Raw genomic sequence first — 27,093 nt, 5'->3', positions numbered from 1 at the left:
CTCAGAATCAGAAAGCAGAAGAAGAATGAAGGTTAAAATCCCTGAAAGAGTTTTCAGTGCTACAGAATGTGTCCAAAGCTTTGCTTTTTCGCGCTACTTTAAAAACTCTAAAAGGAGGAAATAAAACGACAGCAGAACCACCACAAATACACACTAAATCACCATAAAGACACGCAAGAAGACAACAAGGAAACACAAATCGACCACAGAGATGCACAAAGTTCTTAAAAAGATACAAAACCACCACAAAGAAATACAAAACCACCACAAAGAGATGTAAAACCACCACAAAGAAATACAAAACCACCACAAAGAGATGTAAAACCACCACAAAGAGATGTAAAACTACCACAAAGAGATGTAAAACTACCACAAAGAGATGTAAAACTACCACAAAGAGATGTAAAACTACCACAAAGAGATGTAAAACCACCACAAAGAGATGGACCACTACCACAAAGAGATGTAAAACTACCACAAAGAGATGTAAAACTACCACAAAGAGATGTAAAACTACCACAAAGAGATGTAAAACCACCACAAAGAGATGGACCACTACCACAAAGAGATGTAAAACTACCACAAAGAGATGTAAAACTACCACAAAGAGATGTAAAACTACCACAAAGAGATGTAAAACTACCACAAAGAGATGTAAAACTACCACAAAGAGATGTAAAACCACCACAAAGAGATGGACCACTACCACAAAGAGATGTAAAACTACCACAAAGAGATGTAAAACCACCACAAAGAGATGTAAAACTACCACAAAGAGATGTAAAACTACCACAAAGAGATGTAAAACTACCACAAAGAGATGTAAAACTACCACAAAGAGATGTAAAACCACCACAAAGAGATGGACCACTACCACAAAGAGATGTAAAACTACCACAAAGAGATGTAAAACTACCACAAAGAGATGTAAAACCACCACAAAGAGATGTAAAACCACCACAAAGAGATGTAAAACCACCACAAAGAGACGGAAAACTACCACAAAGAGATGTAAAACCACCACAAAGAGATGTAAAACCACCACAAAGAGATGTAAAACTACCACAAAGAGATGTAAAACCACCACAAAGAGACGGAAAACTACCACAAAGAGATGGAAAACTACCACAAAGAGATGGAAAACTACCATAAAGAGATGCAAAACCACCACAAAGAGACGGAAAACTACCACAAAGAGATGTAAAACCACCACAAAGAGACGGAAAACTACCACAAAGAGATGTAAAACCACCACAAAGAGACGGAAAACTACCACAAAGAGATGGAAAACCACCACAAAGAGATGTAAAACTACCACAAAGAGAAGTAAAACCACCACAAAGAGATGGAAAACTACCACAAAGAGATGTAAAACTACCACAAAGAGATGTAAAACTACCACAAAGAGATGTAAAACTACCACAAAGAGATGATAAATTACCTCGAAGAGACATAAGAAGACTGCAAAGAGATGCAAGATAACCATAAAGACTCAAGATCACCACAGAGAGAAGCAGGAAAACTACAAAATGTCCACAAAGAGACAAAAATTATGACAAAGAGATGCTCAACTACCACAAACATGTTAAAGAACAGCAGAGACACAAAATCTCCACAAAGAGAATCCCTTAAAATCCCTGAAAGAGTTTTAAATGCTACAGAATGTGTCCAAATCTTTGCTTTTTCGTGCTACTTTAAAAACTCTAAAAGGAGGAAATAAAAAGCCAGTTTTACTCAAACATTTTGCCCAGATTTCTGCTACGACTGTAAATATGGAACGCCTCATTAAATTAGTATTACAATAATTTAATGGTTTTATTTCTGATGGCAGAAACCTTCCCACAGAGGTTATTTATCAGGGAAGCAGCAGAACCGAGCCAGAAGTGTTAGAAAAACACTCCCACGGGTTATATCGGGTCATAAAGGCCGAGGAAAGGATTCCCATAAAAATCTAGTAAACGATTCACAAAACTTTCTCTTTGTTTCAAACGGAGCCAAATATCGACGGAGAAGCAAAAATCCATTTCATCTGAAGAAGCTGCTCTTCTGCCTGAGGACGCCGTTAACCCAGATATCGATCTGAAGCTGCTGTCCGCTCGGGAAGGACCGAGCAGGCGTTCAGACACTGAGGATGTGCTCAGAACAGTCTTTAAAATGAAGCCGGGCTCGTTGATTTGTTCACGTTATGAGGACCGATCAGAGTTCGGTGCTGCAGAACAAAGGAAGCCTTCAGGAAACCAAACTTCAGCTTATTTATCACGCACACTAAAAACACTGTGTCCTCACTGCCCATAAAACGAGTGTGATAAATATTCAGAGCCGGTGATAAGTAGCACGCATATATTCAGGTGAGCTGAGACCAAACCTGTTGCTGATGCCAGGAAACTGCAGTCGGAGCTCCTACAGGGTGGATCCAGGTCAGAATATAACAAAGCTCAGGAAATATCACCACAGCCGGGTCTCCATCGCTGTTTCCGTCCACATTTAGATAAAAGTGAACTGGAAAAGGTGTAAAAAAAAGCAGGGCAGGGCGAGTTAGCTCGTTATTATCGCGTTAACTCGTTAATTATTTCACGCTGATAAATATTTTATCGCGCATTAACGCAGGTTTTTTATTTTAATATTTTTTATTTAATATATATATATATATATATATACATATAGAGTTTTTGTGTTTTTTTTAATAATTTGTTTTATTTTGTTTGGTCCACTAACCTGATGGACCTGTTTTTTCTTTATTCCCACAGGAAGTGCCGGCACTTCGGTGACCTTCAACAGAAACGGCGACGCTCCCGGACGCTACGACCTGTTCCAGTACCACTCCAACAACGCCACGGCGCCGGGCTACCGCGTGATTGGACAGTGGACGGAGACCCTGCAGCTCAACGTGAGTCTTCGTCGTGTTGGAGCCACACTGGCTCCGACAGACTGGTTCTGACAGACTGGTTCTGACAGACTGGTTCTGACAGACCGGTTCTGACAGACTGGCTCCGACAGACTGGTTCTGACAGACTGGTTCTGACAGACTGGTTCTGACAGACCGGTTCTGACAGACTGGCTCCGACAGACTGGTTCTGACAGACTGGTTCTGACAGACCGGTTCTGACAGACCGGTTCTGACAGACAGGTTCTGACAGACCGGTTCTTACAGACCGGTTCTGACAGACTGGTTCTGACAGACCGGTTCTGACAGACTGGCTCCGACAGACTGGTTCTGACAGACTGGTTCTGACAGACCGGTTCTTACAGACTGGTTCTTACAGACTGGTTCTGACAGACTGGTTCTGACAGACTGGCTCCGACAGACTGGTTCTGACAGACTGGTTCTGACAGACCGGTTCTGACAGACTGGTTCTTACAGACTGGTTCTTACAGACTGGTTCTGACAGACTGGCTCCGACAGACTGGTTCTGACAGACTGGTTCTGACAGACCGGTTCTGACAGACTGGCTCCGACAGACTGGTTCTGACAGACCGGTTCTGACAGACTGGTTCTGACAGATCGGTTCTGACAGACCGGTTCTTACAGACTGGTTCTGACAGACTGGTTCTGACAGACCGGTTCTGACAGACCGGTTCTTACAGACTGGTTCTGACAGACCGGTTCTTACAGACTGGTTCTGACAGACTGGCTCCGACAGACTGGTTCTGACAGACTGGTTCTGACAGACTGGTTCTGACAGACTGGTTCTGACAGACTGGTTCTGACAGACTGGTTCTTACAGACCGGTTCTGACAGACCGGTTCTGACAGACCGGTTCTTACAGACTGGTTCTGACAGACTGGCTCCGACAGACTGGTTCTGACAGACTGGTTCTTACAGACTGGTTCTGACAGACTGGCTCCGACAGACTGGTTCTGACAGACTGGTTCTGACAGACTGGTTCTGACAGACTGGTTCTTACAGACTGGTTCTAACAGACTGGTTCTGACAGACTGGTTCTTACAGACCGGTTCTGACAGACCGGTTCTGACAGACTGGTTCTTACAGACCGGTTCTGACAGACCGGTTCTGACAGACCGGTTCTGACAGACCGGTTCTGACAGACTGGTTCTTACAGACTGGTTCTTACAGACTGGCTCCGACAGACTGGCTCTAACAGACTGGTTCTAACAGACTGGTTCTTACAGACTGGCTCCGACAGACTGGTTCTTACAGACTGGTTCTAACAGACTGGTTCTGACAGACTGGTTCTTACAGACCGGTTCTGACAGACCGGTTCTGACAGACTGGTTCTTACAGACTGGTTCTGACAGACTGGTTCTTACAGACTGGCTCCGACAGACTGGTTCCGACAGACTGGTTCTGACAGACCGGTTCTTACAGACTGGTTCTTACAGACTGGTTCTGACAGACTGGCTCCGACAGACTGGTTCTCACAGACTGGTTCTAACAGACTGGTTCTTACAGACTGGTTCTTACAGACTGGTTCTTACAGACTGGCTCCGACAGACTGGTTCTTACAGACTGGTTCTAACAGACTGGTTCTGACAGACTGGTTCTTACAGACTGGTTCTGACAGACTGGTTCTGACAGACTGGCTCCGACAGACTGGTTCTGACAGACTGGTTCTGACAGACTGGTTCTTACAGACTGGCTCCGACAGACTGGTTCTGACAGACTGGTTCTGACAGACTGGTTCTTACAGACTGGTTCTGACAGACTGGTTCTGACAGACTGGTTCTGACAGACTGGTTCTGACAGACTGGCTCCGACAGACTGGTTCTGACAGACTGGTTCTGACAGACTGGTTCTGACAGACTGGCTCCGACAGACTGGTTCTAACAGACTGGTTCTGACAGACTGGTTCTGACAGACTGGTTCTGACAGACTGGCTCCGACAGACTGGTTCTGACAGACTGGTTCTGACAGACTGTTTCTGACAGACTGGTTTCCAATAGACTGGTTCTGACAGACTGGTTCTAACAGACTGGTTCTGACAGACTGGTTCTGACAGACTGGTTCTAACAGACTGGTTCTGACAGACTGGTTTTGACTGGTTTCCAACAGACTGTTTCCGACAGACTGGTTCTGACAGACTGGTTCTGACAGACTGGCTCCGACAGACTGGTTCCGACAGACTGGTTCTGACAGACCGGTTCTGACAGACTGGTTCTTACAGACTGGTTCTTACAGACTGGTTCTGACAGACTGGCTCCGACAGACTGGTTCTGACAGACCGGTTCTGACAGACCGGTTCTGACAGACTGGTTCTGACAGATCGGTTCTGACAGACCGGTTCTTACAGACTGGTTCTGACAGACTGGTTCTGACAGACCGGTTCTGACAGACCGGTTCTTACAGACCGGTTCTGACAGACTGGTTCTGACAGACTGGTTCTTACAGACCGGTTCTGACAGACCGGTTCTGACAGACCGGTTCTGACAGACCGGTTCTGACAGACTGGCTCCGACAGACTGGTTCTGACAGACTGGTTCTTACAGACTGGTTCTGACAGACTGGCTCCGACAGACTGGTTCTGACAGACTGGTTCTGACAGACTGGTTCTGACAGACTGGTTCTTACAGACCGGTTCTGACAGACCGGTTCTGACAGACTGGTTCTTACAGACCGGTTCTGACAGACTGGTTCTGACAGACTGGTTCTGACAGACCGGTTCTGACAGACTGGTTCTTACAGACTGGTTCTTACAGACTGGCTCCGACAGACTGGTTCTTACAGACTGGCTCCGACAGACTGGCTCTAACAGACTGGTTCTAACAGACTGGTTCTTACAGACTGGCTCCGACAGACTGGTTCTTACAGACTGGTTCTAACAGACTGGTTCTGACAGACTGGTTCTTACAGACCGGTTCTGACAGACCGGTTCTGACAGACTGGTTCTTACAGACTGGTTCTGACAGACTGGTTCTTACAGACTGGCTCCGACAGACTGGTTCCGACAGACTGGTTCTGACAGACCGGTTCTTACAGACTGGTTCTTACAGACTGGTTCTGACAGACTGGCTCCGACAGACTGGTTCTCACAGACTGGTTCTAACAGACTGGTTCTTACAGACTGGTTCTTACAGACTGGTTCTTACAGACTGGTTCTTACAGACTGGCTCCGACAGACTGGTTCTTACAGACTGGTTCTAACAGACTGGTTCTGACAGACTGGTTCTTACAGACTGGTTCTGACAGACTGGTTCTGACAGACTGGCTCCGACAGACTGGTTCTGACAGACTGGTTCTGACAGACTGGTTCTTACAGACTGGCTCCGACAGACCGGTTCTGACAGACTGGTTCTTACAGACTGGTTCTTACAGACTGGCTCCGACAGACTGGCTCTAACAGACTGGTTCTAACAGACTGGTTCTTACAGACTGGCTCCGACAGACTGGTTCTTACAGACTGGTTCTAACAGACTGGTTCTGACAGACTGGTTCTTACAGACCGGTTCTGACAGACCGGTTCTGACAGACTGGTTCTTACAGACTGGTTCTGACAGACTGGTTCTTACAGACTGGCTCCGACAGACTGGTTCCGACAGACTGGTTCTGACAGACCGGTTCTTACAGACTGGTTCTTACAGACTGGTTCTGACAGACTGGCTCCGACAGACTGGTTCTCACAGACTGGTTCTAACAGACTGGTTCTTACAGACTGGTTCTTACAGACTGGTTCTTACAGACTGGCTCCGACAGACTGGTTCTTACAGACTGGTTCTGACAGACTGGTTCTTACAGACTGGTTCTGACAGACTGGTTCTGACAGACTGGCTCCGACAGACTGGTTCTGACAGACTGGTTCTGACAGACTGGTTCTTACAGACTGGCTCCGACAGACTGGTTCCGACAGACTGGTTCTGACAGACCGGTTCTTACAGACTGGTTCTTACAGACTGGTTCTGACAGACTGGCTCCGACAGACTGGTTCTCACAGACTGGTTCTAACAGACTGGTTCTTACAGACTGGTTCTTACAGACTGGTTCTTACAGACTGGCTCCGACAGACTGGTTCTTACAGACTGGTTCTAACAGACTGGTTCTGACAGACTGGTTCTTACAGACTGGTTCTGACAGACTGGTTCTGACAGACTGGCTCCGACAGACTGGTTCTGACAGACTGGTTCTGACAGACTGGTTCTTACAGACTGGCTCCGACAGACTGGTTCTGACAGACTGGTTCTGACAGACTGGTTCTTACAGACTGGTTCTGACAGACTGGTTCTGACAGACTGGTTCTGACAGACTGGCTCCGACAGACTGGTTCTGACAGACTGGTTCTGACAGACTGGTTCTGACAGACTGGTTCTAACAGACTGGTTCTGACAGACTGGTTCTGACAGACTGGTTCTGACAGACTGGCTCCGACAGACTGGTTCTGACAGACTGGTTCTGACAGACTGTTTCTGACAGACTGGTTTCCAATAGACTGGTTCTGACAGACTGGTTCTAACAGACTGGTTCTGACAGACTGGTTCTGACAGACTGGTTCTAACAGACTGGTTCTGACAGACTGGTTTTGACTGGTTTCCAACAGACTGTTTCCGACAGACTGGTTCTGACAGACTGGTTCTGACAGACTGGCTCCGACAGACTGGTTCTGACAGACTGGTTCTGACAGACCGGTTCTGACAGACTGGTTCTTACAGACTGGTTCTTACAGACTGGTTCTGACAGACTGGCTCCGACAGACTGGTTCTGACAGACTGGCTCCGACAGACTGGTTCTGACAGACTGGTTCTGACAGACTGGTTCTTACAGACTGGTTCTGACAGACTGGTTCTGACAGACTGGTTCTTACAGACCGGTTCTGACAGACCGGTTCTGACAGACTGGTTCTTACAGACCGGTTCTGACAGACCGGTTCTGACAGACCGGTTCTGACAGACCGGTTCTGACAGACTGGTTCTTACAGACTGGTTCTTACAGACTGGCTCCGACAGACTGGCTCTAACAGACTGGTTCTAACAGACTGGTTCTTACAGACTGGCTCCGACAGACTGGTTCTTACAGACTGGTTCTAACAGACTGGTTCTGACAGACTGGTTCTTACAGACCGGTTCTGACAGACCGGTTCTGACAGACTGGTTCTTACAGACTGGTTCTGACAGACTGGTTCTTACAGACTGGCTACGACAGACTGGTTCCGACAGACTGGTTCTGACAGACCGGTTCTTACAGACTGGTTCTTACAGACTGGTTTTGACAGACTGGCTCCGACAGACTGGTTCTCACAGACTGGTTCTAACAGACTGGTTCTTACAGACTGGTTCTTACAGACTGGTTCTTACAGACTGGCTCCGACAGACTGGTTCTTACAGACTGGTTCTAACAGACTGGTTCTGACAGACTGGTTCTTACAGACTGGTTCTGACAGACTGGTTCTGACAGACTGGCTCCGACAGACTGGTTCTGACAGACTGGTTCTGACAGACTGGTTCTTACAGACTGGCTCCGACAGACTGGTTCTGACAGACTGGTTCTGACAGACTGGTTCTTACAGACTGGTTCTGACAGACTGGTTCTGACAGACTGGTTCTGACAGACTGGCTCCGACAGACTGGTTCTGACAGACTGGTTCTGACAGACTGGTTCTGACAGACTGGCTCCGACAGACTGGTTCTGACAGACTGGTTCTGACAGACTGTTTCTGACAGACTGGTTTCCAATAGACTGGTTCTGACAGACTGGTTCTAACAGACTGGTTCTGACAGACTGGTTCTGACAGACTGGTTCTAACAGACTGGTTCTGACAGACTGGTTTTGACTGGTTTCCAACAGACTGTTTCCGACAGACTGGTTCTGACAGACTGGTTCTGACAGACTGGCTCCGACAGACTGGTTCTGACAGACTGGTTCTGACAGACCGGTTCTGACAGACTGGTTCTTACAGACTGGTTCTTACAGACTGGTTCTGACAGACTGGCTCCGACAGACTGGTTCTGACAGACTGGCTCCGACAGACTGGTTCTGACAGACCGGTTCTGACAGACCGGTTCTGACAGACTGGTTCTGACAGATCGGTTCTGACAGACCGGTTCTTACAGACTGGTTCTTACAGACTGGTTCTGACAGACTGGCTCCGACAGACTGGTTCTCACAGACTGGTTCTAACAGACTGGTTCTTACAGACTGGTTCTTACAGACTGGTTCTTACAGACTGGCTCCGACAGACTGGTTCTTACAGACTGGTTCTAACAGACTGGTTCTGACAGACTGGTTCTTACAGACTGGTTCTGACAGACTGGTTCTGACAGACTGGCTCCGACAGACTGGTTCTGACAGACTGGTTCTGACAGACTGGTTCTTACAGACTGGCTCCGACAGACCGGTTCTGACAGACTGGTTCTTACAGACTGGTTCTTACAGACTGGCTCCGACAGACTGGCTCTAACAGACTGGTTCTAACAGACTGGTTCTTACAGACTGGCTCCGACAGACTGGTTCTTACAGACTGGTTCTAACAGACTGGTTCTGACAGACTGGTTCTTACAGACCGGTTCTGACAGACCGGTTCTGACAGACTGGTTCTTACAGACTGGTTCTGACAGACTGGTTCTTACAGACTGGCTCCGACAGACTGGTTCCGACAGACTGGTTCTGACAGACCGGTTCTTACAGACTGGTTCTTACAGACTGGTTCTGACAGACTGGCTCCGACAGACTGGTTCTCACAGACTGGTTCTAACAGACTGGTTCTTACAGACTGGTTCTTACAGACTGGTTCTTACAGACTGGCTCCGACAGACTGGTTCTTACAGACTGGTTCTAACAGACTGGTTCTGACAGACTGGTTCTTACAGACTGGTTCTGACAGACTGGTTCTGACAGACTGGCTCCGACAGACTGGTTCTGACAGACTGGTTCTGACAGACTGGTTCTTACAGACTGGCTCCGACAGACTGGTTCCGACAGACTGGTTCTGACAGACCGGTTCTTACAGACTGGTTCTTACAGACTGGTTCTGACAGACTGGCTCCGACAGACTGGTTCTCACAGACTGGTTCTAACAGACTGGTTCTTACAGACTGGTTCTTACAGACTGGTTCTTACAGACTGGCTCCGACAGACTGGTTCTTACAGACTGGTTCTAACAGACTGGTTCTGACAGACTGGTTCTTACAGACTGGTTCTGACAGACTGGTTCTGACAGACTGGCTCCGACAGACTGGTTCTGACAGACTGGTTCTGACAGACTGGTTCTTACAGACTGGCTCCGACAGACTGGTTCTGACAGACTGGTTCTGACAGACTGGTTCTTACAGACTGGTTCTGACAGACTGGTTCTGACAGACTGGTTCTGACAGACTGGCTCCGACAGACTGGTTCTGACAGACTGGTTCTGACAGACTGGTTCTGACAGACTGGCTCCGACAGACTGGTTCTAACAGACTGGTTCTGACAGACTGGTTCTGACAGACTGGTTCTGACAGACTGGCTCCGACAGACTGGTTCTGACAGACTGGTTCTGACAGACTGTTTCTGACAGACTGGTTTCCAATAGACTGGTTCTGACAGACTGGTTCTAACAGACTGGTTCTGACAGACTGGTTCTGACAGACTGGTTCTAACAGACTGGTTCTGACAGACTGGTTTTGACTGGTTTCCAACAGACTGTTTCCGACAGACTGGTTCTGACAGACTGGTTCTGACAGACTGGCTCCGACAGACTGGTTCTGACAGACTGGTTCTGACAGACCGGTTCTGACAGACTGGTTCTTACAGACTGGTTCTTACAGACTGGTTCTGACAGACTGGCTCCGACAGACTGGTTCTGACAGACTGGCTCCGACAGACTGGTTCTGACAGACTGGTTCTGACAGACTGGTTCTTACAGACTGGTTCTGACAGACTGGTTCTGACAGACTGGTTCTTACAGACCGGTTCTGACAGACCGGTTCTGACAGACTGGTTCTTACAGACCGGTTCTGACAGACCGGTTCTGACAGACCGGTTCTGACAGACCGGTTCTGACAGACTGGTTCTTACAGACTGGTTCTTACAGACTGGCTCCGACAGACTGGCTCTAACAGACTGGTTCTAACAGACTGGTTCTTACAGACTGGCTCCGACAGACTGGTTCTTACAGACTGGTTCTAACAGACTGGTTCTGACAGACTGGTTCTTACAGACCGGTTCTGACAGACCGGTTCTGACAGACTGGTTCTTACAGACTGGTTCTGACAGACTGGTTCTTACAGACTGGCTCCGACAGACTGGTTCCGACAGACTGGTTCTGACAGACCGGTTCTTACAGACTGGTTCTTACAGACTGGTTTTGACAGACTGGCTCCGACAGACTGGTTCTCACAGACTGGTTCTAACAGACTGGTTCTTACAGACTGGTTCTTACAGACTGGTTCTTACAGACTGGCTCCGACAGACTGGTTCTTACAGACTGGTTCTAACAGACTGGTTCTGACAGACTGGTTCTTACAGACTGGTTCTGACAGACTGGTTCTGACAGACTGGCTCCGACAGACTGGTTCTGACAGACTGGTTCTGACAGACTGGTTCTTACAGACTGGCTCCGACAGACTGGTTCTGACAGACTGGTTCTGACAGACTGGTTCTTACAGACTGGTTCTGACAGACTGGTTCTGACAGACTGGTTCTGACAGACTGGCTCCGACAGACTGGTTCTGACAGACTGGTTCTGACAGACTGGTTCTGACAGACTGGCTCCGACAGACTGGTTCTGACAGACTGGTTCTGACAGACTGTTTCTGACAGACTGGTTTCCAATAGACTGGTTCTGACAGACTGGTTCTAACAGACTGGTTCTGACAGACTGGTTCTGACAGACTGGTTCTAACAGACTGGTTCTGACAGACTGGTTTTGACTGGTTTCCAACAGACTGTTTCCGACAGACTGGTTCTGACAGACTGGTTCTGACAGACTGGCTCCGACAGACTGGTTCTGACAGACTGGTTCTGACAGACCGGTTCTGACAGACTGGTTCTTACAGACTGGTTCTTACAGACTGGTTCTGACAGACTGGCTCCGACAGACTGGTTCTGACAGACTGGCTCCGACAGACTGGTTCTGACAGACCGGTTCTGACAGACCGGTTCTGACAGACTGGTTCTGACAGATCGGTTCTGACAGACCGGTTCTTACAGACTGGTTCTGACAGACTGGTTCTGACAGACCGGTTCTGACAGACCGGTTCTTACAGACTGGTTCTGACAGACTGGTTCTGACAGACTGGTTCTTACAGACCGGTTCTGACAGACCGGTTCTGACAGACCGGTTCTGACAGACCGGTTCTGACAGACTGGCTCCGACAGACTGGTTCTGACAGACTGGTTCTTACAGACTGGTTCTGACAGACTGGCTCCGACAGACTGGTTCTGACAGACCGGTTCTGACAGACTGGTTCTGACAGACTGGTTCTTACAGACCGGTTCTGACAGACCGGTTCTGACAGACTGGTTCTTACAGACCGGTTCTGACAGACTGGTTCTGACAGACTGGTTCTGACAGACCGGTTCCGACAGACTGGTTCTGACAGACTGGTTCTTACAGACTGGTTCTTACAGACTGGTTCTTACAGACTGGCTCCGACAGACTGGTTCTTACAGACTGGCTCCGACAGACTGGCTCTAACAGACTGGTTCTAACAGACTGGTTCTTACAGACTGGCTCCGACAGACTGGTTCTTACAGACTGGTTCTAACAGACTGGTTCTGACAGACTGGTTCTTACAGACCGGTTCTGACAGACCGGTTCTGACAGACTGGTTCTTACAGACTGGTTCTGACAGACTGGTTCTTACAGACTGGCTCCGACAGACTGGTTCCGACAGACTGGTTCTGACAGACCGGTTCTTACAGACTGGTTCTTACAGACTGGTTCTGACAGACTGGCTCCGACAGACTGGTTCTCACAGACTGGTTCTAACAGACTGGTTCTTACAGACTGGTTCTTACAGACTGGTTCTTACAGACTGGCTCCGACAGACTGGTTCTTACAGACTGGTTCTAACAGACTGGTTCTGACAGACTGGTTCTTACAGACTGGTTCTGACAGACTGGTTCTGACAGACTGGCTCCGACAGACTGGTTCTGACAGACTGGTTCTGACAGACTGGTTCTTACAGACTGGCTCCGACAGACTGGTTCTGACAGACTGGTTCTGACAGACTGGTTCTTACAGACTGGTTCTGACAGACTGGTTCTGACAGACTGGCTCCGACAGACTGGTTCTAACAGACTGGTTCTGACAGACTGGTTCTGACAGACTGGTTCTGACAGACTGGCTCCGACAGACTGGTTCTGACAGACTGTTTCTGACAGACTGGTTTCCAATAGACTGGTTCTGACAGACTGGTTCTAACAGACTGGTTCTGACAGACTGGTTCTGACAGACTGGTTCTAACAGACTGGTTCTGACAGACTGGTTTTGACTGGTTTCCAACAGACTGTTTCCGACAGACTGGTTCTGACAGACTGGTTCTGACAGACTGGTTTCCAACAGACTGGTTTCCAACAGACTGGTTCTGACAGACTGGTTTCCAATAGACTGGTTCTAACAGACTGGTTCTGACAGACTGGTTCTGACAGACTGGTTCTGACTGGTTTCCAACAGACTGGTTTCCAATAGACTGGTTCTAACAGACTGGTTCTGACAGACTGGTTCTGACAGACTGGTTCTGACTGGTTTCCAACAGACTGGTTTCCAACAGACTGGTTCTGACAGACTGGTTCAGACTGGTTTCCAACAGACTGGTTCAGACTGGTTTCCAACAGACTGGTTCTGACTGGTTTCCAACAGACTGGTTTCCAACAGACTGGTTCTGTGGGGAATGAGCTGTGGAACCAGTCTGAAAGCTTCTGACTCGTTAGATTTAGGAGTTTGTGGTGAGAAAGCAGAACCTTTAGAAGCAGAACGGGTCAAACTAATAACCTGAAAGTCGTTGGTGGAACTAACGTCGTCGTAAACGTCTTCTGCAGCAGACTGAACTCTGGACTGAGTGGCTGAAGTTTGTGTGTGAGTTTGACAAATATTGAAGATAACTCAACATTTATTTTGGGAGTAAAGAGTTAAAACAAAAACAAATGCTAGATAATAAATAAAATGGTCGCTAAAATAATGCATCCTTGAGCAAAAAAAAAAAGTGTTTTTGCATAATATAATATTTTAAAAATGTGCTGAGCCGGGGGGTGCCGGGCTAGCTCACGGTGGGGCCTTGGCACCACTAAAAATACCCTAGCCTCGCCCCTGGTCGTCATACCCATGATTTCAGTCCTTAAAGGGGCGCTTCCTGTAAAAAGTGGGGACCAGCTCCATCTGATCTAACGATAGCTGCAGCCGTGGAAGGAGAACAAAGAGCAGATTTAAAGATTTCTGCCTGAACCGGCTGTAATAAACTCCTCTGAGTCACTGGGATGTAATTCTGTCTGACTCAGACGTGCTGGAGGGATTAGCGCCTCTGTTTACACCAGATTTGGCCTCCAAACAGAAGCTAATTAGAGAGAAGATTTTTCTGATGGTGTGAGAGGTTTATCGGCTTACTGGACCTCGCTAAATGAATGTGTTAAACAGGGAGAATCCGTCCGGTCAGGTTCTCTGAGGCCGAAAAGCTTCCTGAAAAGCAAAGTGCTGCTGAATGATGAAGCCGACGTGTCACTTATGCTTCTCCACCGCCACCGATGAGCGTGGAAATCAGGGCGCTTTAAGACACGAGTGACCTCATCTGCAGGTCGTTGGAGTGATGTTCACAGTTAATAAACCCGTAAAACGGATCAAACCAGAAAAACTCAATCTCCAGAAAAAAAACACAAGTTTGTCACAAAATGCAGTGACTTTCTGCAGCGAAGACATGCAAAACAAGCTGAAAATGTTACCCTGCATCAGCTATATGGAGACAAAAGTCAGTAAAGACTGAAAGGAAACCAGAAAACTCAAAAGATAGGATGACAGGGACACAAAATTATCAAAAAAAACACCAGAAAGAGAACCACAATCTCCAGAAAATACACAACTTAGTCACAAAATGCTGTCACTTTCTGCAGCGAAGACATAGAATAGAATAGAATAGAATAGAATAGAATAGAAAAATAGTTTATTGATCCCCCAATGGGGGAAATTCAAATTAGTCAAGTAGCTCAAAAAATTATTAATATTTACAATGATTGTATATTAACAACAACAATAATAATACCAATTCTAATAAAAATACTGCTAACTAATAATAATAATAATAATAATAATAATAATAATAATAATAATAAATGATTTAATAAATAAAAATAAATTAAATAAAGTAAAAAGTAAAAAATAAAAAATAAAATTTTTTAAATAAAATAAATGAATAAATAAATAAAAATATTTTTTTTTTTTTTTTTTTTTTAAAAATCAATCAATCAACATGGAAAACAAGCTGAAAATGTTAAACAAAAGTCAGTAAAGTCAGTAAAGGAAACCAGAGAAGCAATGAACGACAGCACAGTTACATGTTGTTACCCACAGGAGAGTGATATTGGGTCCGCCCGTCTCGTGTCCTCGGCAGGCGCTCGGCAGCTCCAGCTCCTCTTCTGAATTCACGGCCACGTCTCTGCTCTTTCACAACACTAAATTATTCACCTCAGCAGCCTCCGGTGCTCCAGATGTGGCAGAGTTGTTGCCATTAGGCCTCCCATTACTGCCTCTCTCCCTCCATCCTCATAATTCCTCGGTGTGCACTTCACAGCGCGTCGCCCTCCACATTACAAAGGCGAGTTATTACCGAGGCTTGGCGTCGGAGCGTGACCGTCACACCTGACATAAATTAGCCGGGGAACGCGTAACAACTGATCTTTGAAGGAGATCTGACTTTGAGGCTGGGATGCAATCATAACCTTTGTTTGAACTGAGGGGATGTGGATCATTTAGCCGCCGTAGGTGCATCTGATCTGTGAGGACGACATGTTGGGAGGCGTTATCCTGCAGCCGTCCTTCTGGAGCTCTGCTTCCACCTAAACGGGTCGATCAGGTCTGATGGATCCCTGCCGGGGTTCATGGGGCCGTAATCCTCACCGGGACGACTCTCTCAGTCTGGAGTCCAGCGGCAGGAAAAACCTCTGAACACAACATCTCATTTAGCTTTAGCTCATTTAGCTAACTTCACACTCCTCTGTGGTTAACGTGGAAACGATCCCGTCACTCTCAGACGTAACAAACTGTTTGAGGCCGGTCAAAGTGAGTAAAGTTTTATTAGTTTAGGAGACGTCACCATAAATATCACAAAGTGCTTCCCAAGAAAATGTTAAAGCGTAAAAAAGCTGAGTTTATGAGCTGCTTCCACAGATCTCAGTAGCCTGGGTGCCAGCCGAACTTAGCCCCGCCCATAAAATTTTGGTCGGGAAGTTCGGTCTGGCTCTGCTCAAATCTCTATGCTCGACATGAAAACAGTCGACCCGATCAGATTGCCAGGGCGGGCTTTACACGATGATGGACAGATGATCAACAGGGACATTATCGACTACGTCACTAAAGAGCGCTTGGTTTGACTTTGTTTGAAACAAACATGGCTGCCGCTGGAGAGCTGGGTGTGTAGATTCTGCCATCGAGTCTGTCCTACAGGATCTCCACATTGCATTCATTTTGAAAGACGAACAGAGGAACGTGATAAAGGCTTTTATCGATAGAAAAGATGTTTTTGCCGTCCTTCCTACAACAAGTGTGTGTTGCTTAATCTACGTCACATGCTACGTTGCTCTGATTGGTTGTAGGTCTATCCAATTGAGCGAAGAGGCATTTTTTCTCCTGGTTCGGTTGAAACACGCCCCATACTCAAAACTCTATCCAGCGGTATCAGACTCACATTCTGACTAGAATCGTGAGTATGACGTAGTCAGGCTAAGAACTCAGGCCCTGAACAAATGATCTCGGGCCTGATCACATGACCTCGGGGACCTGCTGGGGACCTATGGATGGAAATGTTCTCTGATGGGTCCATGCAGAGCTCTAAAGGTCCAAACCAGGATCCTAAAGAGGTTGAAGGGGAGCTAGGGGGCATTTTGAGTCCAGAACAGACTGCTCAGAGCTCCACAGACTGATAATAAAAGGTTTTTATTGTCATGTAGCAGAAAAAGATCAAGATACATGTGCCGTGCAATAAATTTAAAAAAAAAAAGCGCACACTAGCTCCTTTAGCCATAGCACACTAGCTCCTTTAGCCAGCGCACACTAGCTCCTTTAGCCAGCGCACGTTAGATACTTTAGCCAGAGCACGCTAGCTCCTTTAGCCAGCGCACGCTAGCTCCTTTAGCCAGAGCACACTAGCTCCTTTAGCCAGCGCACGCTAGCTCCTTTAGCCAGCGCACACTAGCTCCTTTAGCCAGAGCACACTAGCTCCTTTAGCCAGCGCACGCTAGCTCCTTTAGCCATGTAGAAATGCATATTTACAAAAGGGGACTTTAGTATGTTGTGGTAAAAGTGGCTCTTCCCTTGATTTTGCTGCCAATGTGGCTCTTGTGAAAACAATAGTGAGTATCGCTGGCTTAAACATCTGTCTTTGGACGTTTCACCTGTTTGTGCCTGTAGAAACTGCTCTGTGATGAGTCTGGAAGTAATAAACCCCGACTGACCTTCTCTCAGTGTGCAGCAGAGAACCTGAGCTGATCGTGGTTCGCTTTAACGATCCGAGCATCAACAGAAAGGTTCTGAGCAGAAAACTACACCTTGAGTGAAAGTTAAATCATTAACTAGGTGATTTCCCTGATTAATCACGATTAATCGCATTTGTACGCAGAATCCAAAAATGAATCCAAAAGTAGTGTATAGCTTTTAGCATTTAGCTTTATTTTAAATGTGCTGCCATATAAATGAAAGTGCCATAACATTTGTTGTGCAAACACACTTTTAACATCAGCATCTTTCTGTAGTTTTTATGTAGAAGCCTCGCTCCACTGTCTGTTTCCTTGAATGACTTGCTGCTATCAGTTGTGTGTTTTGCCTTTAAGTGATATTTTAGACTGGAACTACTACGCTGAGAAGACAATTCAACTTGGCAGTGTTTACAGATGACTTTGGTTCTGTCGACTCCGCCGTCTGGAAGAACTTTAACATGAAAATGGCCGAGTAAAAGTTCCGTACCCTTCTCCATGTTTGGTGGATCCGCCGATTACTTTCTTTTCCTGTTCCACAGCAGACAGCAACAGACTTTTACAAAATAAAAGCCTGTGAGCAACAGACTTTTACAAAATAAAAGGTTCGAGTTCGAGTCCCGCATCGGACGGCCCTGTGCTGCATGTTGTTCCCCCTCTCTCTGCCCCTGCTTCCTGTCTCTCTGAACTTTCCTATCCATTAAAGGCACAAAAGCCCCCCAAAATTTTTTTTTGTTTAAAAAAAAAAAAAAAGAAACCTGCATTAATGCGCGATAAAATATTTATTTATTATTATTTATCGTTAATAATTATTAAAATATCGTTTAATAATTAGTTTCCTTCTTGGTTTCCTAATTGGTTTCCTTCTTGGTTTCCTTCTTGGTTTCCCTCTTGGTTTCCTTCTTGGTTTCCTTCTTGGTTTCCCTCTTGGTTTCCTTCTTGGTTTCCTTCTTGGTTTCCTTCTCGGTTTCCTTCTTGGTTTCCTTCTCGGTTTCCTTCTTGGTTTCCCTCTTGGTTTCCTTCTTGGTTTCCTTCTTGGTTTCCTTCTCGGTTTCCTTCTTGGTTTCCCTCTTGGTTTCCCTCTTGGTTTCCCTCTTGGTTTCCTTCTTGGTTTCCTAATTGGTTTCCTTCTTGGTTTCCTTCTTGGTTTCCCTCTTGGTTTCCTTCTCGGTTTCCTTCTTGGTTTCCCTCATGGTTTCCTTCTTGGTTTCCCTCTCGGTTTCCTTCTTGGTTTCCCTCTTCGTTTCCTTCTTGGTTTCCCTCTCGGTTTCCCTCTCGGTTTCCTTCTCGGTTTCCTTCTTGGTTTCCCTCTCGGTTTCCTTCTTGGTTTCCTTCTTGGTTTCCTTCTTGGTTTCCCTCTCGGTTTCCTTCTCGGTTTCCTTCTCGGTTTCCTTCTTGGTTTCCCTCTCGGTTTCCTTCTTGGTTTCCTTCTCGGTTTCCTTCTCGGTTTCCTTCTCGGTTTCCTTCTTGGTTTCCCTCTTGGTTTCCTTCTTGGTTTCCTTCTCGGTTTCCCTCTTGGTTTCCCTCTTGGTTTCCTTCTTGGTTTCCCTCTTGGTTTCCTTCTTGGTTTCCTTCTCGGTTTCCCTCTTGGTTTCCCTCTTGGTTTCCTTCTTGGTTTCCCTCTTGGTTTCCCTCTTGGTTTCCCTCTCGGTTTCCTTCTTGGTTTCCCTCTTGGTTTCCCTCTTGGTTTCCCTCTCGGTTTCCTTCTTGGTTTCCCTCTTGGTTTCCCTCTTGGTTTCCCTCTCGGTTTCCTTCTTGGTTTCCTTCTTGGTTTCCTTCTTGGTTTCCTTCTTGGTTTCCCTCTCGGTTTCCTTCTCGGTTTCCTTCTCGGTTTCCTTCTTGGTTTCCCTCTCGGTTTCCTTCTTGGTTTCCTTCTCGGTTTCCTTCTCGGTTTCCTTCTCGGTTTCCTTCTTGGTTTCCCTCTTGGTTTCCTTCTTGGTTTCCTTCTCGGTTTCCCTCTTGGTTTCCCTCTTGGTTTCCTTCTTGGTTTCCCTCTTGGTTTCCTTCTTGGTTTCCTTCTCGGTTTCCCTCTTGGTTTCCCTCTTGGTTTCCTTCTTGGTTTCCCTCTTGGTTTCCCTCTCGGTTTCCTTCTTGGTTTCCCTCTTGGTTTCCCTCTTGGTTTCCCTCTTGGTTTCCCTCTCGGTTTCCTTCTTGGTTTCCTTCTTGGTTTCCCTCTTGGTTTCCTTCTCGGTTTCCTTCTTGGTTTCCCTCTTGGTTTCCCTCTTGGTTTCCTTCTTGGTTTCCTTCTCGGTTTCCTTCTCGGTTTCCCTGCGCTTTGCCTCTCAGGCTGCTGTCATGATTTTGAATGTCAGTTTAATTCTTTATGACTGAAACCAAAGCCTGAGATATTAACACCAGATTCATTCTTGGGGCATGTTAAATGATGTCTCATTTACTCAATTTATTCATAAAAGTGTTTAGAGGCATAGAGCAATGTTTACATCCATGAAACTTAGTGACACTAAGTTAAGTTAAGTCTTCTTTTGGACAGCAGAGAGCAAAGCAACTGAATCCATGAAATTCAACAGACTCAGAATATTAAAGGTGACATGTTCTGCCCCATGTTCTGAGGTCTTACTGAAATGTACGAGTACACGGTGCACCGGTGTTGTGTTGGAAACACACCTTATCCACGCAGCTGCAGGTTGATGAGTCACAGAACGGAACCGTTCAGCTAGAAAGCTTCAGCTAACAAAGTAATGTGGGAACAAAAATGTTCATCTTTCAGAAAATAGCAGCAATACCTCCTTAAAAGCTGGTGTACATCACCTTTATTAGCTAAGCTGTTAGCGTTAGCTGCTGCTAAAGGAACAGCAATACCTCCTTAAAAGCTGGTGTACATCACCTTTATTAGCTAAGCTGTTAGCGTTAGCTGCTGCTAAAGGAACAGCAATAACTCCTTAGAAGCTGGTGTGCGTCACCTTCATTAGCTAAGCTGTTAGCGTTAGCTGCTGCTAAAGGAGAAAATAACAGCAATAACTCCTTAGAAGCTGGTGTACGTCACCTTCGTTAGCTAAGCTGTTTGCGTTAGCTGCTGCTAAAGGAGAAAATAACAGCAATAACTCCTTAGAAGCTGGTGTGCGTCACCTTCATTAGCTAAGCTGTTAGCTGCTGCTAAAGGAGAAAATAACAGCAATAACTGCTTAGAAAATGGTGTACGTCACCTAAATTAGCTAAGCTGTTAGCTGCTGCTAAAGCAGAAAATAACAGCAATAACTCCTTAGAAGCTGGTGTGCGTCACCTTCATTAGCTAAGCTGTTAAAACAGCCTGGAGGTATGAAGGAGCTGTTCCTTCCACTGCCCTGTAGGCCAGCACCAGAGTCTGAAACTGGATGATGCAGCTACAGGGAGCCGGTGTAGAGAGCGGAGAAGGGGAGTGGTGTGGGAGAACTTGAACACCAGACGAGCAGCAGCTTTCTGAACCAGCTCCAGAGGTCTGATGGCAGAAGCCGGGTCGCCAGCAAGGAGCGAGTTGCAGCAGTCCAGGCGGGAGATGACCAGAGCCTGGATGAGCACCTGCGCTGCCTCGTCGGTGAGGAAGGGGCGAATCCTCCGGATGTTGTAGAGGAGGAATCGGCAGGAATGGGTCACTGATGCGATGTTTGCCGAGAAGGACAGTTAGTCTTCTAGGGTCACACCCAGATTCCTCGCAGTCCGAGTTGACGTCACCACGGAGTCATCCATGGTGATGGCCAGGTCTCTGAACGGGCAGCCCTTCCCCGGGAGAAACACCAGATCAGTCTGGTCCAGGTTGAACTTAAGGTGATGCATCGACATCCACCCCGAGATGTCTGCCAGACACGCAGCAATGCGTGCTTCCACTTGGGTGTCAGAAGGGGGAAAAGACAGAATCAGCTGGGTGTCATCTGCATAGCAGTGGTAGGAAAAGTTATCGGAGTGGATGATAGAACCAAGAGATGATGTGTAGAGGGAAAAAAGAAGAGGACCCAAGACCGAACCTTGGGGAACCCCAGTGGTGAGCCTACGTGGCTTTGACTCAGACCCTCTCAGTGTTACCTGGTAGGAGCGACCTGTCAGGTAGGATGAGAACATGGAGAGTGCAGAGCCAGAGACACCCATTCCCTCCAGGGTAGAGAGAAGGATGTCGTGGTTCCCTGTGTCAAATGCTGCAGAAAGGTCCAGGAGAATCAGGACAGAGGAGAGAGAGTTAGCTCCAGCAGTTTGGAGGGACTCAGTTACTGCTAGGAGGGCCGTCTCCTTAGAAGTTGGTGTACGTCATCTTCATTAGCTAAGCTGTTAGCGTTAGCTGCTGCTAAAGGAAAAAATAACAGCAATAACTCCTTAGAAGTCTACATGAACTTATTAAGAGTCTTATTGTAATTTAGCCAATAATCTGATCCTTTCAGCGCCATGTGACCCCACTGAGTGATGCACCAGAAGAAGAGTTCTTCCACCTCTCTTCTGTGCATAGACTCATTGTTGGATATAAAACTTGAAACTACTCGTCACTTCCAATCACTTAATTTTCTCTGGAAGATAAAACACACAGCTGTTATTTACTTTTATTCAATTTTACCGCAAGAAAACTCATTCAGATATCATGTTGTATGATATCAATAAAGTCCGTTCATTCATTTACTGTCAGAGCCTGAGACGAAACTCAGGGGAAAACCCATTTAGAGAGAAAAAGCTGCTCCTGGTTAATGGAAACAGCTCCAAGCTTCTAACTCAGAGGAAATAAAACCTTCACAGCTCGCGTTCCTCTCTGACATTTAATTACCGACGTCTGCATCATAGATTTAAAACAACGCCGCGACGGCCTCACAAAAGTAAAGCCAAATAATAACGCATAAGCCGGCAGTTAAACGGGGGAAATATTGGATTTTCTCGTCAAAGCGTCGCCACATCTCCCTCACTGTGGAATTCATGCGAGGGGATTAAAATATGTTCGTATCAATGTTGCGGGATTAGCAGCTTAATTTGGAAAATGGCAGCTACTGATGACAGGTCTGCAAATTACTACGACCGAAATCCCTGAAAAACAATAACGCCTGCGGAGCTGAGACAAAAGCAGCAAAAAAACGACTTTTTAAACTGTTTTTGTTTTTATACCGAAACAGGATTAAATGAATCAGGAGTCAAAGCAGCAACACAAGCAGCTTGTTCATAAACCTGCGAGTCCTGTTTTCTTTGTGAGTTTCTGACGGGACACGTTGAATAAAACCAGCCTGAAGCCAGAGTTAGAAAACTCTGTGATGTCTGTGGATCGTTTACATTCTGTAATACCGTGTCAGCTGGTCTTTACATGGTGAAAAGATTACATTTTTCCCTTATACCACATGATATTTCTGTCCCTCTTTGCCCCCCCCCCCGTCACCTCTTCCTCTCCGGTTGCTCCCCTGAGGCCGGGGACCCTATTTCACCACATTACAGCCTCAAATGAGATAAATCCAATCTATCATTTGTAATTTCAGCTTGTTTATTGGCCCGGCAGCCCGTTTCCTCAGAGGAACAGATTGATTCAGCATGCTGTGGGATGCTTCGTGTGTTCAGGGTGCAAACATGTGGAAGATGTTCTCCGCATGGACAGCGGTGGAGCGTAACATCGTACTTTGAGGAACCTTTTGGCTCTTTCACGTTCATCTTTCTGGTTGTTTTAGCTGCTGAAACTTTGCTGGACTGAGAAAGAAGCAACACCTGAGCCATCCCAAACTATAAGCTTTATCAGAAAGGAAAGTTTTAAGCCTGGTCTTAAAGGTAGAGAGGGGCCTGATAACTGAAGGCTCTGCCTCCCAAGCTGGCAGCTGGTCCCACAGAGAGGGGCCTGATAACTGAAGGCTCTGCCTCCCAAACTGGCAGCTGGTTCCACAGAGAGGGGCCCGATAACTGAAGGCTCTGCCTCCCAAACTGGCAGCCGGTTCCACAGAGAGGGGCCTGATAACTGAAGGCTCTGCCTCCCAAACTGGCAGCCGGTTCCACAGAGAGGGGCCTGATAACCGAAGGCTCTGCATTCCCAAACTGGCAGCTGGTTCCACAGAGAGGGGCCCGATAACTGAAGGCTCTGCCTCCCAAACTGGCAGCTGGTTCCACAGAGAGGGGCCTGATAACTGAAGGCTCTGCCTCCCAAACTGGCAGCTGGTTCCATAGAGAGGGGCCTGATAACTGAAGGCTCTGCCTCCCAAACTGGCAGCCGGTTCCACAGAGAGGGGCCTGATAACTGAAGGCTCTGCCTCCCAAACTGGCAGCCGGTTCCACAGAGAGGGGCCTGATAACCGAAGGCTCTGCCTCCCAAACTGGCAGCTGGTTCCACAGAGAGGGGCCTGATAACTGAAGGCTCTGCCTCCCAAACTGGCAGCCGGTTCCACAGAGAGGGGCCTGATAACTGAAGGCTCTGCCTCCCAAACTGGCAGCCGGTTCCACAGAGAGGGGCCTGATAACTGAAGGCTCTGCCTCCCAAACTGGCAGCCGGTTCCACAGAGAGGGGCCTGATAACCGAAGGCTCTGCCTCCCAAACTGGCAGCTGGTTCCACAGAGAGGGGCCTGATAACTGAAGGCTCTGCCTCCCAAACTGGCAGCCGGTTCCACAGAGAGGGGCCTGATAACTGAAGGCTCTGCCTCCCAAACTGGCAGCCGGTTCCACAGAGAGGGGCCTGATAACTGAAGGCTCTGCCTCCCAAACAGGCAGCCGGTTCCACAGAGAGGGGCCTGATAACTGAAGGCTCTGCCTCCCAAACTGGCAGCTGGTTCCACAGAGAGGGGCCTGATAACTGAAGGCTCTGCCTCCCAAACTGGCAGCTGGTTCCACACAGAGGGGCCTGATAACTGAAGGCTCTGCCTCCCAAACTGGCAGCTGGTTCCACAGAGAGGGGCCTGATAACTGAAGGCTCTGCCTCCCAAACTGGCAGCTGGTTCCACAGAGAGGGGCCTGATAACTGAAGGCTCTGCCTCCCAAACTGGCAGCCGGTTCCACAGAGAGGGGCCTGATAACTGAAGGCTCTGCCTCCCAAACTGGCAGCCGGTTCCACAGAGAGGGGCCTGATAACCGAAGGCTCTGCCTCCCAAACTGGCAGCTGGTTCCACAGAGAGGGGCCTGACAACTGAAGGCTCTGCCTCCCAAACTGGCAGCCGGTTCCACAGAGAGGGGCCTGATAACCGAAGGCTCTGCCTCCCAAACTGGCAGCTGGTTCCACAGAGAGGGGCCTGATAACTGAAGGCTCTGCCTCCCAAACTGGCAGCTGGTTCCACAGAGAGGGGCCTGATAACTGAAGGCTCTGCCTCCCAAACTGGCAGCTGGTTCCACAGAGAGGGGCCTGATAACTGAAGGTTTAAATAGACAGTCAGAGATGCTGAGCAGGGTAGAGATGAAGGCGTTCTTCTTCTCTTATGTGTAGCGACTCGACAGGATATCTGCCGCTGCTCTCTCACGTCTGAGAGCAGAGATCCTGACGGCTGCTCGGCCTCATTAGCGGGAATTAAACCCGACCTTGATCTCGGAGACAGAAACTCCTCGCAGGTCTTTCTGCTGATCAGGATCTTTATCCTGGAGGCCTGAGGCCGGCCTGAGAGTCTGAGAGTCTGAGTGCTGCCTCCTCCTCAGTCTGGGCCTCATTAAAACAGGCCTCAACACCTTCTGAAATAAAGGCTGTGTTCGAAACCGCATACCGCATACCGCATACTACATACTACGTACTGCATACTGAATACTGCATACTACATACTGCATACTACATACTGCATGCTACATACTACATAGTGCATACTGCGTACTGCATACCACATAGTGCATACTACATACTGCGTACTGCATACTACATACTACATACTGCATACTGCGTACTACGTACTGCATACTACATATTACAAACTGCATACTGAATACTGCATACTACATACTGCATACTACATACTACATACTGCATACTGAATACTGCATACTACATACTGCATACTACATACTGCATACTACATACTGCATGCTACATACTACATAGTGCACACTGCGTACTGCATACTACATACTGCGTACTGCATACTACATACTGCATACTACATACTACATACTGCATACTGCGTACTACGTACTGCATACTACATATTACAAACTGCATACTGAATACTGCATACTACATACTACATACTGCATACTACATACTACATAGTGCATACTGCGTACTGCATACAACATAGTGCATACTACATACTGCGAACTGCATACTACATACTGCATACTACATACTACATACTGCATACTGCGTACTACGTACTGCATACTACATATTATAAACTGCATACTGAATACTGCATACTACATACTACATATTGCATACTACATATTACAAACTGCATACTGAATACTGCATACTACATACTGCATACTACATACTGCATACTACATACTGCATACTACATACTACATACTACATACTACATACTGCATACTACATACTACATACTACATACTACGTACTACATACTGCATACTGCATACTACGTACTACATACTGCATACTGCGTACTACGTACTGCATACTACATATTACAAACTGCATACTGAATACTGCATACTACATACTGCATACTACATACTACATACTGCATACTACATATTACAAACTGCATACTGAATACTGCATACTACATACTGCATACTACATACTACATACTGCATACTACATATTACAAACTGCATACTGAATACTGCATATTACATACTACATACTACATACTGCATACTACATACTACATAGTGCATACTACATACTACATACTGCATACTGCGTACTGCGTACTGCGTACTACGTACTACTGACGGCTGCTCGGCCTCATTAGCGGGAATTAAACCCGACCTTGATCTCGGAGACAGAAACTCCTCGCAGGTCTTTCTGCTGATCAGGATCTTTATCCTGGAGGCCTGAGGCCGGCCTGAGAGTCTGAGAGTCTGAGTGCTGCCTCCTCCTCAGTCTGGGCCTCATTAAAACAGGCCTCAACACCTTCTGAAACAAAGGCTGTGTTCGAAACCGCATACTACATACTACGTACTACGTACTGCATACTACATACTGCATACTACATACTGCATACTGCATACTGAATACTGCATACTACATACTACGTACTACGTACTGCATACTACATAGTGCATACTACATACTGCATACTGCATACTACATACTGCATACTACATACTGCATACTGCGTACTACGTACTACATACTACATACTACATACTACATACTGCATACTGCATACTGAATACTGCATACTACATACTACGTACTACGTACTGCATACTACATACTGCATACTACATACTGCATACTGCATACTGAATACTGCATACTACATACTACGTACTACGTACTGCATACTACATAGTGCATACTACATACTGCATACTGCGTACTACGTACTGCATACTACATACTACATACTGCATACTGCGTACTACGTACTACATATTACAAACTGCGTACTGAATACTGCATACTACATACTGCATACTGCGTACTACGTACTACATACTACATACTACATACTACATACTGCATACTGCATACTACATACTACGTACTACGTACTGCATACTACAT

General features: G+C 46.8%; 1 protein-coding gene across 2 annotated transcripts in view; it reads left to right on the top strand.

Annotated features, from left to right (window-relative positions):
* The window catches only part of grm7 (glutamate metabotropic receptor 7), a 344,389-nt gene that overhangs the window by 183,334 nt on the left and 133,962 nt on the right, over positions 1-27,093 (top strand). For both annotated transcript variants that reach the window (XM_075460109.1, XM_075460110.1), the window contains exon 7: positions 2,748-2,887. In XM_075460109.1, coding sequence (XP_075316224.1) covers positions 2,748-2,887 — 140 coding nt within the window. The remainder of the gene's footprint in view (positions 1-2,747; positions 2,888-27,093) is intronic.

This window comes from Odontesthes bonariensis, chromosome 3, assembly GCF_027942865.1.
Source record: "Odontesthes bonariensis isolate fOdoBon6 chromosome 3, fOdoBon6.hap1, whole genome shotgun sequence".
NCBI lineage: Eukaryota > Metazoa > Chordata > Actinopteri > Atheriniformes > Atherinopsidae > Odontesthes > Odontesthes bonariensis.
Note: the sequence above shows the minus strand (reverse complement) of the source record. Positions and strands in the feature narration are given on the sequence as shown.